This window comes from Miscanthus floridulus, chromosome 2 (assembly GCF_019320115.1).
Source record: "Miscanthus floridulus cultivar M001 chromosome 2, ASM1932011v1, whole genome shotgun sequence".
Taxonomy (NCBI): Eukaryota; Viridiplantae; Streptophyta; class Magnoliopsida; order Poales; family Poaceae; genus Miscanthus; species Miscanthus floridulus.
Window position 1 is genome coordinate 139952098 of NC_089581.1, and position 14769 is coordinate 139966866.

A 14769-nucleotide genomic window follows, 5' to 3' on the forward strand; every position below is an offset into this window, starting at 1 on the left:
TTTTTTTAATAATTTACAATTATTTCTATATATAGTTAGACAAGGACAAAAGTAAGCGATAATTACTTGTTTGTGATAAAAGTGCCGCTTAAAATCCCTGAAATACAGGAGAAGTGAAGATCGTAATAATACAAGTACGCTAAGAGGAGCCGGCCGGAGTGGGCCTTACAGTCCTCTCGTCGGTGCTATATATACCCCGCCACCACCCATGGAGATGGAGCATCGAGATAATGAACTCACCAAGCAAGCAAGACTAGTATATAAAGCACTAGCGAGGTCTAAAGCCGCTGGCGGCTGCGCGCGTGGTCTAGCTATAGCTAGTTTCTGTAAGCTCTTGAGCTCTGTGACCACTAGCTAACGACGTGCAGGAATAACACGGTAGCCATGGACGAGTACTTCTACCAGTCGCTCCTCCTCTCCGTCCTTGCTGTGGCACTGCTGCAGCTGGTGAAGATGGCCCTGAAGCCGAGGCGATGTCTGCCGCCAGGGCCATGGAAGCTGCCCATCATCGGCAGCATGCACCACCTCGTGAACGTGCTGCCGCACCGCGCGCTGCGGGACCTGGCGGACGTCCACGGCCCGCTCATGATGCTGCAGCTCGGCCAGACGCCGCTCATCGTCGCCTCCTCCAAGGAGACGGCGCGCGCCGTGCTCAAGACGCACGACCCCAACTTCGCCACGCGGCCCAAGCTCCTGGCCGGTGAGATCGTCGGCTACGAGTGGGTCGACATCCTCTTCGCCCCCTCCGGCGACTACTGGCGCAAGCTCCGCCAGCTCTGCGCCGCCGAGATCCTGAGTCCCAAGCGCGTGCTCTCGTTTCGTCACATCCGGGAGGAGGAGGTGAGCATAGACATGCATGCATGGTCCCAAAACAGTAACATGACACGAAACATGGGAACAAGGCATACCACGATTCCGGACGTGGACAAACTATAGTCATAGTCACGTTATGGGACTACACTCTAGACAAAGTGAACTAAATAATGCATGCAAAAAATATAAAAAATTAAGCAGGAGGAGAGACCGAGAGACTGCTGGAAATAGCAGAACAGTGATATACGCTGGTGATGCAGGGATGAAAACGGTCGGAAACGGTATTACAATATAGAAAACGAAAGCGGTCAATTCGGGATATTTCTACATTTTAGTAATTAAAGAGTAAAAAAATGGCTGAAAATGGTTGCGAAACCAATTGAAATTGATAAATTTTTTATGTTTGGTAAAATTCGGAAACGATATCATAATATAGAAAACGGTGTCATAATATAAAAAATGAAAGCGAACGGTTCAAAATATTTCCGAAACCGTTTTCATCCCTATGCTGATGTGTTCTTCTGCATGCGAGACCGGCGATAGTGTACGTTCACATGCACACCATGCATGCATGCAGGTGATGCTGCGGGTGGAGGAGATCCGCGCGGCGGGCCCGTCGACGCCGGTGAACCTGAGCGTGATGTTCCACAGCGTCACCAACAGCGTCGTGTCCCGGGCCGCGTTCGGGAAGAAGCGGAAGAACGCGGCGGAGTTCCTGGCGGCGACCAAGGCCGTCGTCGGCCTGTCGAGCGGCTTCAACATCCCGGACCTGTTCCCGACGTGGACCACCGTCTTGGCCAAGCTCACCGGCATGACGCGCAGCCTCAAGGAGATCCACAAGACGGTGGACACCATCCTCGAGGAAATCATCGAGGAGCGCAAGCGCATCCGCGACGAGAAGATCAAGGGCGGCGCCGCCGCCGAGGACGTCGACGAGAACCTCGTCGACGTGCTCATCGGCCTGCAGGAGAAAGGCGGCTTCGGCTTTCAACTTACCAACAGCATCATCAAGGCCATCATACTGGTAATACTATGAGTATAGTAGTATAAACCTCGTCGAACGATCTCCATTATATATATATTCAATGGCAACATACACTTGCAGGACATGTTCGCCGGCGGGACGGGGACGTCGGGGTCGGCCATGGAGTGGGGGATGTCGGAGCTGATGCGGAACCCGTCGGTGATGAAGAAGCTGCAGGCGCAGATCAGGGAGGCGTTCCGTGGGAAGACGGTGGTGACGGAGGGCGACCTGCAGGCGAGCAACCTCCAGTACATGAAGCTGGTGATCAAGGAGGCCCTGCGGCTGCACCCGCCGGCGCCGCTGCTGGTGCCCCGGGAGAGCATCGAGGAGTGCGAGCTGGACGGGTACACGGTCCCAGCCAAGTCACGGGTCATCATCAACGCGTGGGCCATCGGCCGCGACCCCAGGTACTGGGAGGACGCCGACGAGTTCAAGCCGGAGCGGTTCGAGGACGGCTCCCGAGACTTCACGGGCGGCAGCTACGAGTTCCTGCCATTCGGCTCCGGCCGCAGGATGTGCCCCGGCTTCAACTACGGCCTCGCCAGCATGGAGCTCGCCTTCGTCGGCCTGCTCTACCACTTCGACTGGTCGCTGCCCGAGGGGGTCAAGGAGGTCGACATGGGGGAGGCGCCTGGACTCGGCGTCCGCCGCCGCACGCCGCTAATGCTCTGCGCCACCCCGTTCGTCCCGGTCGCCGCCTAGCTAGCTGGCCACGTACATCGTCGTATGCTAGCCGCGAGCTGAGGGGCCTACTTGTATCTCTGTCTCAATATCTCTCTACCACACAACGGACGACACGTGCTTGCTGGTTAAATACGTCATCCGTACGACTCGCACTGAGTGCTCTCCGTTGTACTAGTAGTGTGTTGTGTGTACGTATTAGCAGTACTGCGAAGCGTGTATTTTTATTGTGTACCTAAACTTTCTACTTCCATCGTAAAGTGTGCGTCCCGCTGTAGACGCAGTGGTAATAAAGTGGGATTACATTCCTTTGCTTCTGTGTTTTAAATGCAATATATATCTAGAAGACGTTGATGATAGTAGTTAAAGTTTTAAACATTCCACATGTCTCTGTGACATTATTGTTTGGAACTTTTGCTATATTTCAAGTCCCTCAAATATAATATGTTTTCAGCAACGATCTTCACCGTTGCCTCATGAGCGTGTAAGGCTGAGATTTAGCTCGATGGAAAAAAAATAGAGGCAGGAGTGGATACGGTACGTATCGCCTGAGAACACAGGCATCTGACCATTAGGAAAAGTGTTATTGTTTTTTAATGTACGAGCAAATATATATGTCTGTGGACCTACAATCAGCTACGCGATTATCTTATTACTTGGACGCCTGGCTATAACTATTCTTATAGTCTTAAGGATACACGAAAAGCTTGGAGATTTATCTGAAAATTACGTCATGCGTTCTGATTCGTCTTGGGATCGAACTCTCTGCAGGCTGAACCAAATGACTATACACGAAGACAAGAGAGAGTGAAGGACCATAAAAAGTCTTCAACCGGCAATGATTGTTTTTGAGGAAAAATCCCATTTGGTATCAAAAGATTGACTTAGATTTAAGAAGATACTTCCTTCGTCGACCACAAATATATAGGACTTTAGTTCATATGAAAATAGTTGTATACTATGAAAGTTTCATAATTTGTCTAGTAATAATGTTTATAATCTTGTGTCATCAATGTACACACACTTTTAGATATTTTTATCATATATATAGCCAGTCTTTCCCCCCCCTAAAAATCTGCATTGGCACCTACTGCATTACGATTTAAGAGGAAAGCAAGCTACAGGGAGGCCGCCACCGACAACCAAACAATAGAGTCATAATACACAACTTGCGCCCACAAACTAGACAATGAACGGCTAGGCTGAAACAACACCCACACACACTAAAACGCTGAAGCCATCAAGGACCCATACCGCGAAGGTGATAGACCACCATCCCCTGTTGCTACTACCTAGTTCCTACCTTCAAGCCTAATCACCCTCCCGTAATTAAGCTCTATTGTTTGGACCGCCGACCTCTGAACACACGCTGATTTGATCCGCTCCTTCCAAAGACACCAGGGTACCAAAAGAACTAGCAAGGGAGTCGAACCCTAAACTTGTGAGCCACCAGGTTACCAGGTTTGCTGTGCACTCTTGGAACCAGCGCCTGCAGAACCAAAGGAAGCAAAGCGACACAACAACAAAGCTACAGTTGTCTAGTCTCCTGCAACTAAAAAACAAAGCGTGGATACTTTTTGGTCCGATATTCCAACGTGGGCCCATAGTCCTGCCTGCTGCGTTTCCGCAGCTCTCGCTCCTACACTAATCCCTTGCAACAAAATTCTTCCTTCTAAATTAGTCATGCACAATTATAGCAATATAATTTGTTAAATGAGGACTATATATACGGATGATTGATTATAGACCAATTTATATTCTTTTCTTTTTTTTTGGAAGGAAGAAAGAATATCAAGGATTACGTGAAACCAAGCAACCAGACCACCTTCCATGCACGGCGCCACAATGGTGCATGCAAACAAGAATCATGCATGTGCAATCAAGAAGGAAGCCATGCAACCAATCAAGAAGGAAGCTGTCATCATCAAAGACCACACCAACCACAAGCGGCACGTTAGCATGACTCATCAATCTCTTCTCTCATCACGTCTAAAAAGACTAAAAATGGACACCGTTTTAGTGCAACAATCCAACGTCGGGTCGTCGGTCTGCCTGTGTGCGATCCCATGCTCGTTATCCCACCCGGCGTCGTCGCCCCCCACAATGGCCCACACGGCGCTTCTTTCCTAAAAATGCCATTCCACGCGAGAATCACGTGATCACGTCTCATCATATGCCACTAATAGACGGAAACCTACGGCCAAACGGCGTCCACCAGTTGTAAGCGCTTGTGAAAAAAATCTCAAATTGCCTGGTTGAATAGGAAGGAGGGGAAACAGACGTCCATCTGGGCATAATTAACGCTCGTGAAAAAAAAATCTCATGTCTCCGGCCGGCCAAATAGGAAGGGAAGAAACAGACATCCATCCGGCGTAATTAAGACTTTCAAAAAAATACGTCACTTCTCTTTCCTAAAATCACATTACATGCAAGCGTGGATTTTCATATTCTCTCCTCCTCTCTTTCCTTGTAGCGACAACCGCACAAAAGAGAGGTAGACGAGATCAGACGCCATATCCTGCTTCCCCACCCCACCACGAACCATCGTCGCTCTGGCCGTCATCGATCATCGTAGTGGATCAATCATCGCGCAAGCCGTCGTTCAGCTCATCCTACCCGTGGAAGAAAGGAAAGGAACAACGTCCAGCGGCCAACCGGACAACTAGTGTGCGTCTCCGCCAGGCCCTCCCCACCGGCTCACCGTCGTCAAAGGATCAGTACGTCTCTGCCAGCGTCTTCCACTACTGTTGCTCTCTTGGTAGGGCAAAGTCCACTGTCCTCATCAGTTTAATAGTTTGGCCGCCGCACCCATCGATCTCGGCAGTACTAGGCGTAACCGCGCATAACCCTGCCTACCGCATCATCACCCAGGTATATATGTCTCCAAAACTTTCATGGCCAATCGTCACTTGGTTAGTATTCAGGTTGCTTCTCCGGCTTTCAAGTGCAATTCCTGTTTGGATGTTCCCTATAGTATTGAGGTTGCTTCTCCCGCTTTCATTTTTTTTAGGCCTCCATTTAGGTTCTATGTCATCCAACTAAACAAGCCAGTTAGGAGCAAGTACCGCAATACAAATTTATATTTTTGTTTATGATAATTAATGTTACTTTAGCTTTAAACAATAATTGTTTATATGCAGGGCCATACTTTCATAAACAGGACAGCTGCAGGTGACATATTAAGATCGAGTTTTGTCCTGGCAGTTTGCAATAAGCTTGTTTTGATTTCTTCAAAAAATAAGATTATTTCGATTTTATGCTAAAACTGAAATTATATTTTAATTGTTCAGCATCATGAAGATGGATTAAAAAAACAAACGTTCTGAACATCTCTTAAATTATATTTTAATTGTTCATGCATCATGCTTATGTCGACCCTGTGCATGTTGGAGCTTTGGCCAGCAGATTGCAGGGTAGTAGCTATAGGAATTAATATGCTCTATTTAATTATTCTTTGCAATATTATTTGCTTCATCATAAGGCATACGAGTAGGAGAGCATAACAGTTCTGTTTTAGTTCAGTAGTTTGAGTCATCTTGCGAACAGAAGCTCGGTGCAATTTATTCATGATTCAAATTCTGTTTTGCTTGTTTGTCCAGGTATACCTGCTCCCTGATCTGTGTAATTCTCTAAGGGAAGTAACATTAATCATATTGTTAAACGCATCCATTAGATGAACATCAACATTCCCTGAAGATTTCTCTTGAACTCTCCTTACCAAGTTAAAGTCTCCACCTATCATCATAGGAATATCACAACTCTGTACTTTAGTTTGTAACTCTTCTAAGAACTCTAATTTTCTTTCATCATGAGCCGGCCCATACACATTTATCAACATCCACTGAAAACCATCAGCCTTCATTGTGAGATTAAAACTTTGGAAAAAAGTACCCACATCCTCCCCTGTAACTGTAGCCAACTCTTTGTCCACCCCCATCAGAAGTCCACCAGAATGCCCTGAGCAGGGTAACCATGACCAAAACATGTCCTTTTGTCCCGCAAATCTCTCTAATTCCCTCTGTCTAAAGGAAGATTTGATAGTTTCCTGTAAGCATATACAATCAAAAGAATGCTTATTTACTAACTCTATTAAAAGCTTTCTTCTGCCAGCATTGGCCAACCCTCTTATATTCCAAAAGAGGATCCTCACCCTTGATCACTAGGTAATAAATTAGCTTCCAGTACAGCACTATCCCCTATGAACTCTAAATCAGGGGGGTGTATTTCGACAGAACTCTCATTTGACATATCTCTAATATCAGATAACAAATTGACCTCAAAACTCTCAGTAACTAACCCACCACCGTTCACCACCGTTCAAGATTATGATTGTCACCACATGAGTCTTCAGTATTCGTTTGTTATATAATGCGGTTTGCAATCATTTGAAATAGGCCATCTCGAAGGATTATGCTCTCAAACACCTTTTGGACAAAGATGGAACCATTACACTTTCTCAGCTTAATGGTAGCCAGACATGGACAATCACTTTGGACACTAACACTGTTGGTTGGTATGCTCTTTCTACTGGCTGGTTGGGCTTCATTTGCGACAATGGTTTGAAAGAAGGCGATATCTGCATATTTGAACCATCAAAGGGCAAAAGTAAAGTCACCTTGATATTTCATCCTCTTAAGGAAACCCACCATCCAAAGTCGGTAGGTTTGTATGTAGAGCATTTGGAATAGTTTCAGTTTTGGTTCTATGGAGCATATTCTGCCTTTGGTGGCCATTTTTGTGATTGGGTTTTCCACAGGATATGTCCCTTCCTCCAGAAGTCCTCCACATGAAGCTACTGAGCCTGGATACATTGTACCACAATTCACTGTTCTAAACAATGAGCAGACGTATAAAATAAAAAAACAAAGTTCAAGCTATTGGATCTCCATATCCCGTTTTTGTACGCATCATGAAACCTTGCGATGTTAATGGAAAGTATTGCATTATGGTGAGTCATCATTGCTCTGTTTAGTGTCAAATTCATCTGTACGGAATTTGTTCCATCAGATTTCGAAGTCAAAATAGAAAAACATTTCACGAATCGAATTGTAGAGTTGGGAAATTATCTTTGGAATGCTGCAACTTGTTCTTTTGGTTATATTGTTACTTTTTTTTAAAGTTATATTGTCACTTAACCTTAGATTTTCTGAATGCAATCAGGGATTCTGTTCAGCCTATGATAGAAAATACCTTCAACATGGATATGACACTATGAGCCTCATGTATCCCAACAAGACTCACACATGGGAGGTTGAAATCAAGATCACTAACAACAGATATAGTAGGCTTGGTCAAGGCTGGAGGCAATTTGTCAATGACAATAAGCTGAAACTAGGCGATATCTGCCTGTTTCAGCTGATGGAAAACAAGAAGCTTACAATGACTGTTCATATCATTCGGGAATAGGAGCTTAGTTGATCTACATCACTACTCTTCCTGATGATGCTTTTGTAAAACTAACAGTGCTTTTGTATGGATATGCTGGTAATCCAATTAGCAGTAAGAAACTTCGATGTAATCAACTTTGAAGAACCTATTGTGGCGTTTGGTCTGGGTTGTGACGATGGACTATAAACTAGCAGCTCAAACTTGTTCCACTTATTTAGTTTGAGTAATATAATAGTTTATTCATATCCATCGTGATATATTAATTGAATATGTATATGATAACTTGCTGGACCAAATGACAAAATTGTTATCACTTTAATGTTCTGATGACCATTCAACATAGCAGCTCAAACTTGTTCCACTTATTAATTGAATACGTCATCCGTACGACTCGCACTGAGTGCTCTCCGTTGTACTAGTAGTGTGTTGTGTGTACGTATTAGGGCAGTCCCAATGAAAAAAAAAACTAGTAGTTTCTATAACATAGGATACCGCACCAAAAAAGTACTACTTTCCAACACATGGTTTCTATGAGTAATAATTATTTTCTCTTTCTCTCTCCCAACTCTATCTTCTTCCTCCAATGGAAGTGCGACACGAGCTCCCTAGAAGCTGGTGGTTTCTCCCCAATGCCGATTTCATGGTTTCTTGGTGCATTGGGTCAAGAGTAGACCTGATTTCTTCATGAAGAAACAATTTCTATGATTTTTGCTCTCTTTCTTCATTAATTACGTTCCCATGTCAGCGTTTTACCTACGTGGCAAGTCATTTAATGAGGATAGAAACCATTATCGATGCACCATTGGGACTGCCCTTAGCAGTACTGCGAAGCGTGTATTTTTATTGTGTACCTAAACTTTCTACTTCCATCGTAAAGTGTGCGTCCCGCTGTAGACGCAATGGTAATAAAGTGGGATTACATTCCTTTGCTTCTGTGTTTTAAATGCAATATATATCTAGAAGACGTTGATGATAGTAGCTAAAGTTTTAAACATTCCACATGTCTCTGTGACATTATTGTTTGGAACTTTTGCTATATTTCAAGTCCCTCAAATATAATATGTTTTCAGGCAACGATCTTCACCGTTGCCTCATGAGCGTGTAAGGCTGAGATTTAGCTCGATGGAGAAAAAATCGAGGCAGGAGTGGATACAGTACGTATCGCCTGAGAACACAGGCATCTGACCATTAGGAAAAGTGTTATTGTTTTTTAATGTACGAGCAAATATATATGTCTGTGGACATACAATCAGCTACGCGATTATCTTATTACTTGGACGCCTGGCTATAACTATTCTTATAGTCTTATGGATACACGAAAAGCTTGGAGATTTATCTGAAAATTACGTCATGCGTTCTGATTCGTCTTGGGATCGAACTCTCTGCAGGCTGAACGCTGGTCTAATGACTATACACGAAGACAAGAGAGAGTGAAGGACCATAAAAAGACTTCAACCGGCAATGATTGTTTTTGAGGAAAAATCCCATTTGGTATCAAAAGATTGACTTAGATTTAAGAAGATACTTCCTTCGTCGACCACAAATATATAGGACTTTAGTTCATATGAAAATAGTTGTATACTATGAAAGTTTCATAATTTGTCTAGTAATAATGTTTATAATCTTGTGTCATCAATGTACACACACTTTTAGATATTTTTATCATATATATAGCCAGTCTTCCGCCCCCCCCCCCCCCCCCCCCCCCTAAAAATCTGCATTGGCACCTACTGCATTACGATTTAAGAGGAAAGCAAGCTACAGGGAGGCCGCCACCGACAACCAAACAATAGAGTCATAATACACAACTTGCGCCCACAAACTAGACAATGAACGGCTAGGCTGAAACAACACCCACACACACTAAAACGCTGAAGCCATCAAGGACCCATACCGCGAAGGTGATAGACCACCATCCCCTGTTGCTACTACCCAGTTCCTACCTTCAAGCCTAATCACCCTCCCGTAATTAAGCTCTATTGTTTGGACCGCCGACCTCTGAACACACGCTGATTTGATCCGCTCCTTCCAAAGACACCAGGGTACCAAAAGAACTAGCAAGGGAGTCGAACCCTAAACTTGTGAGCCACCAGGTTACCAGGTTTGCTGTGCACTCTTGGAACCAGCGCCTGCAGAACCAAAGGAAGCAAAGCGACACAACAACAAAGCTACAGTTGTCTAGTCTCCTGCAACTAAAAAACAAAGCGTGGATACTTTTTGGTCCGATATTCCAACATGGGCCCATAGTCCTGCCTGCTGCGTTTCTGCAGCTCTCGCTCCTACACTAATCCCTTGCAACAAAATTCTTCCTTCTAAATTAGTCATGCACAATTATAGCAATATAATTTGTTAAATGAGGACTATATATACGGATGATTGATTATAGACCAATTTATATTCTTTTCTTTTTTTTGGAAGGAAGAAAGAATATCAAGGATTACGTGAAACCAAGCAACCAGACCACCTTCCATGCACGGCGCCACAATGGTGCATGCAAACAAGAATCATGCATGTGCAATCAAGAAGGAAGCCATGCAACCAATCAAGAAGGAAGCTGTCATCATCAAAGACCACACCAACCACAAGCGGCACGTTAGCATGACTCATCAATCTCTTCTCTCATCACGTCTAAAAAGACTAAAAATGGACACCGTTTTAGTGCAACAATCCAACGTCGGGTCGTCGGTCTGCCTGTGTGCGATCCCATGCTCGTTATCCCACCCGGCGGCGTCGCCCCCCACAATGGCCCACACGGCGCTTCTTTCCTAAAAATGCCATTCCACGCGAGAATCACGTGATCACGTCTCATCATATGCCACTAATAGACGGAAACCTACGGCCAAACGGCGTCCACCAATTGTAAGCGCTTGTGAAAAAAATCTCAAATTGCCTGGTTGAATAGGAAGGAGGGGAAACAGACGTCCATCTGGGCATAATTAACGCTCGTGAAAAAAAAATCTCATGTCTCCGGCCGGCCAAATAGGAAGGGAAGAAACAGACATCCATCCGGCGTAATTAAGACTTTCAAAAAAATACGTCACTTCTCTTTCCTAAAATCACATTACATGCAAGCGTGGATTTTCATATTCTCTCCTCCTCTCTTTCCTTGTAGCGACAACCGCACAAAAGAGAGGTAGACGAGATCAGACGCCATATCCTGCTTCCCCACCCCACCACGAACCATCGTCGCTCTGGCCGTCATCGATCATCGTAGTGGATCAATCATCGCGCAAGCCGTCGTTCAGCTCATCCTGCCTGTGGAAGAAAGGAAAGGAACAACGTCCAGCGGCCAACCGGACAACTAGTGTGCGTCTCCGCCAGGCCCTCCCCACCGGCTCACCATCGTCAAAGGATCAGTACGTCTCTGCCAGCGTCTTCCACTGCTGTTGCCCTCTTGGTAGGGCAAAGTCCAATGTCCTCGTCAGTTTGATAGTTTGGCCGCCGCACCCATCGATCTCGGCACTACTAGGCGTAACCGCGCATAACCCTACCTACAGCATCATCACCCAGGTATATATGTCTCCAAAACTTTCATGACCATTCGTCACTTGGTTAGTATTCAGGTTGCTTCTCCAGCTTTCAAGTGCAATTCATGTTTGGATGTTCCCTATAGTATTGAGGTTGCTTCTACCGCTTTCATTTTTTTTGGCCTCCATTTCGGTTCTATGTCATCCAACTAAACAAGCCAGTTAGGAGCAAGTACCGCAATACAAATTTATATTTTTGGTTATGATAATTAATGTTACTTTAGCTTTAAACAATAATTGTTTATATGAAGGGCCATACTTTCATAAACAGGACGGCTGCAGGTGACATATTAAGATCGAGTTTTGTCCTGGCAGTTTGCAATAAGATTGTTTTGATTTCTGCAAAAAATAAGATTGTTTTGATTTTATGCTAAAACTTAAATTATATTTTAATTGTTCACGCATCATGAAGATGGATTAAAAAAACAAACGTTCTGAACATCTCTTAAATTATATTTTAATTGTTCTTGCATCATGCTTATGTCGACCCTGTGCATGCTGGAGCTTTGGCCAACACATGAGAAGGCAGTAGCTATAGGAATTAATATGCTCTATTTAATTATTCTTTGCAATATTATTTGCTTGATCATAAGGCATAAGAGTAGGAGAGCATAACAGTTCTGTTTTAGTTCAGTAGTTTGAGTCATCTTGCGAACAGAAGCTCAGTGCAATTTATTCATGATTCAAATTATGTGTTTTTGGAGCTTCCTAGAATTTTTATTCTGATCCACATCTAGTTTTCATGTTGGAGAGGTTGTACTACTGGTAGCAAGAATGCCGCAATAGCTGGTATTGTTGTGGCGGTTCCCATGGTGTTTTAGTGTTATTAGTAGTATATATTTAGTTTATGTGGACTTCCTACCCAATAAATTAATGAACATGCTTAAGAGAGGGTATATCATCATTTCATTTTCTTTTGGGAAAATATATGCATCATTTTGGTATTCAGATCAAGCAGTGGCGATCCAGCTCCGAATGGCCGCGCTAGGCCGGCGGGCGCAAACTTCGTCGCACTCGCGTCCGCCCGGTAACGCAGCACTCACGCATCCTCCTCTCCGGCATCGTCTCCCTCCCTCCACCGCCGCAACCGTTGGGACATGCAAAGGTGTGATCTTAACACCAGATTCGGCTCCCCTCGCGCCATTAGTCGCCAAAGGCATCGGCTTTGCTCTGATCTATGGTTTTGTGTGGTCATGGGTTGCTTGTGATCTCTTCTTTGGGAGTGGTTTCTTGGCCGGTTACTGACTTAATGTTGTGGGGCCGGAAGTGGGTCGCTAGGCTGTAGTTCTTGCCGCCGTGGAACGCCAAATCTAGAGCCTAGAGGAGAGTGGAGGCCTCCACGCCTCATCGATGTCCGCTCAAGGCTATCCATGCAGAATGAGTTGTACTTTGATCAGTTTCATAGCAAGTGGTGATTTTGAGTAGTTAATACCTTCTTGCCAGATATATTTTAATCTACCTAGTTAGTGGGGAAATAACAAAGGACACAGGAATACCTCTATATTTTAAGTTTTCTGTTTGCATAATACTATATAAAACGTGACTGTGAACAGGGGCCATGGCAGCTTAGGAAGTCGTCTGCAGGGATCGTCTCCTATTCCAGAGTCATTGAAAAATGTTCAAGTTACAAAAAATTAGAAATAGATGCTTCTTGTTTGACTACACTGTCTATCCCTTTTATATACAACACCGAGTTCTGAAATCTGAATTGCATTGAAATTTTGTTTGCCTCATGTAACTACTTGTGTTCTAGAAAGGGTGAGTAGCTTTGTTGCAATTTCATGATCTTTGACTTCTTAAGTATGATAATCCCATTATAGTATGCTAGAATTATAGTCTATTCTTTACAAGTCTTTTATATTGAATTAAATAATTGCCTACATCTTATTGAGTTACTAATGGAACAATGTTTCAAAGCAGCAAAGGCATACTAAACTGGATCATAATTCAATACTAGGGGCATATGGTTGAAGGCATTTTATGTTATTATCTAAAATATAAAGAAAGGTGACCTTGGTATACCAGTCCTGTATGAAGCAAACTAATAATTTATGGAGATGGTTAGTTTTAAAATGTTGAGGAATCAATTAATCTTGTTATAGTGATATGAACATTTATGTGTGTATGCACAAATGTACAATACTATAAATGCATACCTTGATGATTGCAAACCATCGATGAGAGTTTTAGCCATGCACAAGATTCAATTTGTAATATTGAACACCATACTCGCATTATCGTTTTTTAACAATACAACACGTTCATGCTCAAATTATTAGGACATTATTTATCCTATTGCAATGCACGAAAATGTCTATACAGTAGAGTTGGTGAGCCTGCGACGCCACGCTCTCCATGAGAGTGTTAATTTCACAAACTTTGCTTTTTGGATTAAATATTACTTTAACGTCGGTATTTAATTTTATAGTATTATTATATTATCGTGCGATCCGTGTGTTTTTAGTACAAAAGTTATGTTAATTTCACGAAATTTGCTTTTTGGATTAAATGTCATTTTAACGTCGGTATTTAATTTCACAGTATTGTTATCTTATTGTGCGATCTATATGTTTTTAGTACAAAAGTTTAGTTGTCTCGTAGCAACGCACATGCACGCTACCTAGTTTGAGGAAAAGGAAGAGGGTGGGGTCGTCTGTCAGGACCACGCCTAACAAGCTGAAAGTCGTTCGGCTTTTTCATGAAAAAGAAATCAAATACTTTCCCATTCTAAAATAAACGTATATTTCTCGAGCAATTTTTTTAAGTTTAAACATAAATATAGAAAATATTATCAAAATTTATATCTCTAAATAAGTTTATTATATAAATACATTACAAGTTTAATTTGATAATACTTATTATACATCATAAATATTAGTGCAATTTTACTTCTCCGTTTTAAATTATAAGTTGTTTTGACTTTTTTGATGCAACCCTTTTACTATGTATCTAGATATAATAATATATATAGATACATAGCAAAATGGATGAACCAAAAAAGTTAAATCGACTTATAATTTAGAATGGAGGGAGTATATATTTAATCAAATTTTCAAAAGGCATGACTCACCGGAAAGCAAGATGTGTCTTGTCAACTGGAGATATTGATGACATCTACAACTTTTTAGTTTCAAATTTTTCATTCGAGGTTGTTAAGATGGCTTAAAAATAATATAAAATTTTAGCAGCATAACAATCGCGTAAAGTGTTTGTCGCATTAAAAAAATAATATCTTTTTTGTACATGTGTCAAATAAAGATATTTTTATATGGATGTTATCGATCTCATTGAGGTCTACATCTTTATAATTTCGTAATGATTCTTATCGAGTGTCGT

The 14769-nt window shown here is 43.0% G+C and overlaps 1 protein-coding gene across 1 annotated transcript; it reads left to right on the top strand.

Moving 5' to 3' along the window:
* The first annotated feature begins 239 nt into the window (after positions 1-239).
* LOC136539868 (premnaspirodiene oxygenase-like) lies at positions 240-2835 on the top strand. The gene is made up of 3 exons (XM_066531860.1): positions 240-840; positions 1391-1837; positions 1919-2835. Exons 1-3 carry the CDS (start codon positions 385-387, stop codon positions 2537-2539), a joined length of 1524 nt encoding a protein of 507 aa, XP_066387957.1. The 5' UTR covers positions 240-384; the 3' UTR covers positions 2540-2835.
* Positions 2836-14769: the final 11934 nt, after the last annotated feature.

What these genes read in the sequence shown, in the direction of transcription:
- LOC136539868 (XM_066531860.1), top strand. Translation starts at nt 385, where the DNA reads ATGGACGAGTACTTCTACCAGTCGCTCCTCCTCTCCGTCCTTGCTGTG. An exon ending in GTCACATCCGGGAGGAGGAG is followed by an intron (nt 841 to 1,390) that starts GTGAGCATAGAC and finishes GCATGCATGCAG; the next exon opens with GTGATGCTGCGGGTGGAGGA. An exon ending in TCATCAAGGCCATCATACTG is followed by an intron (nt 1,838 to 1,918) that starts GTAATACTATGA and finishes ATACACTTGCAG; the next exon opens with GACATGTTCGCCGGCGGGAC.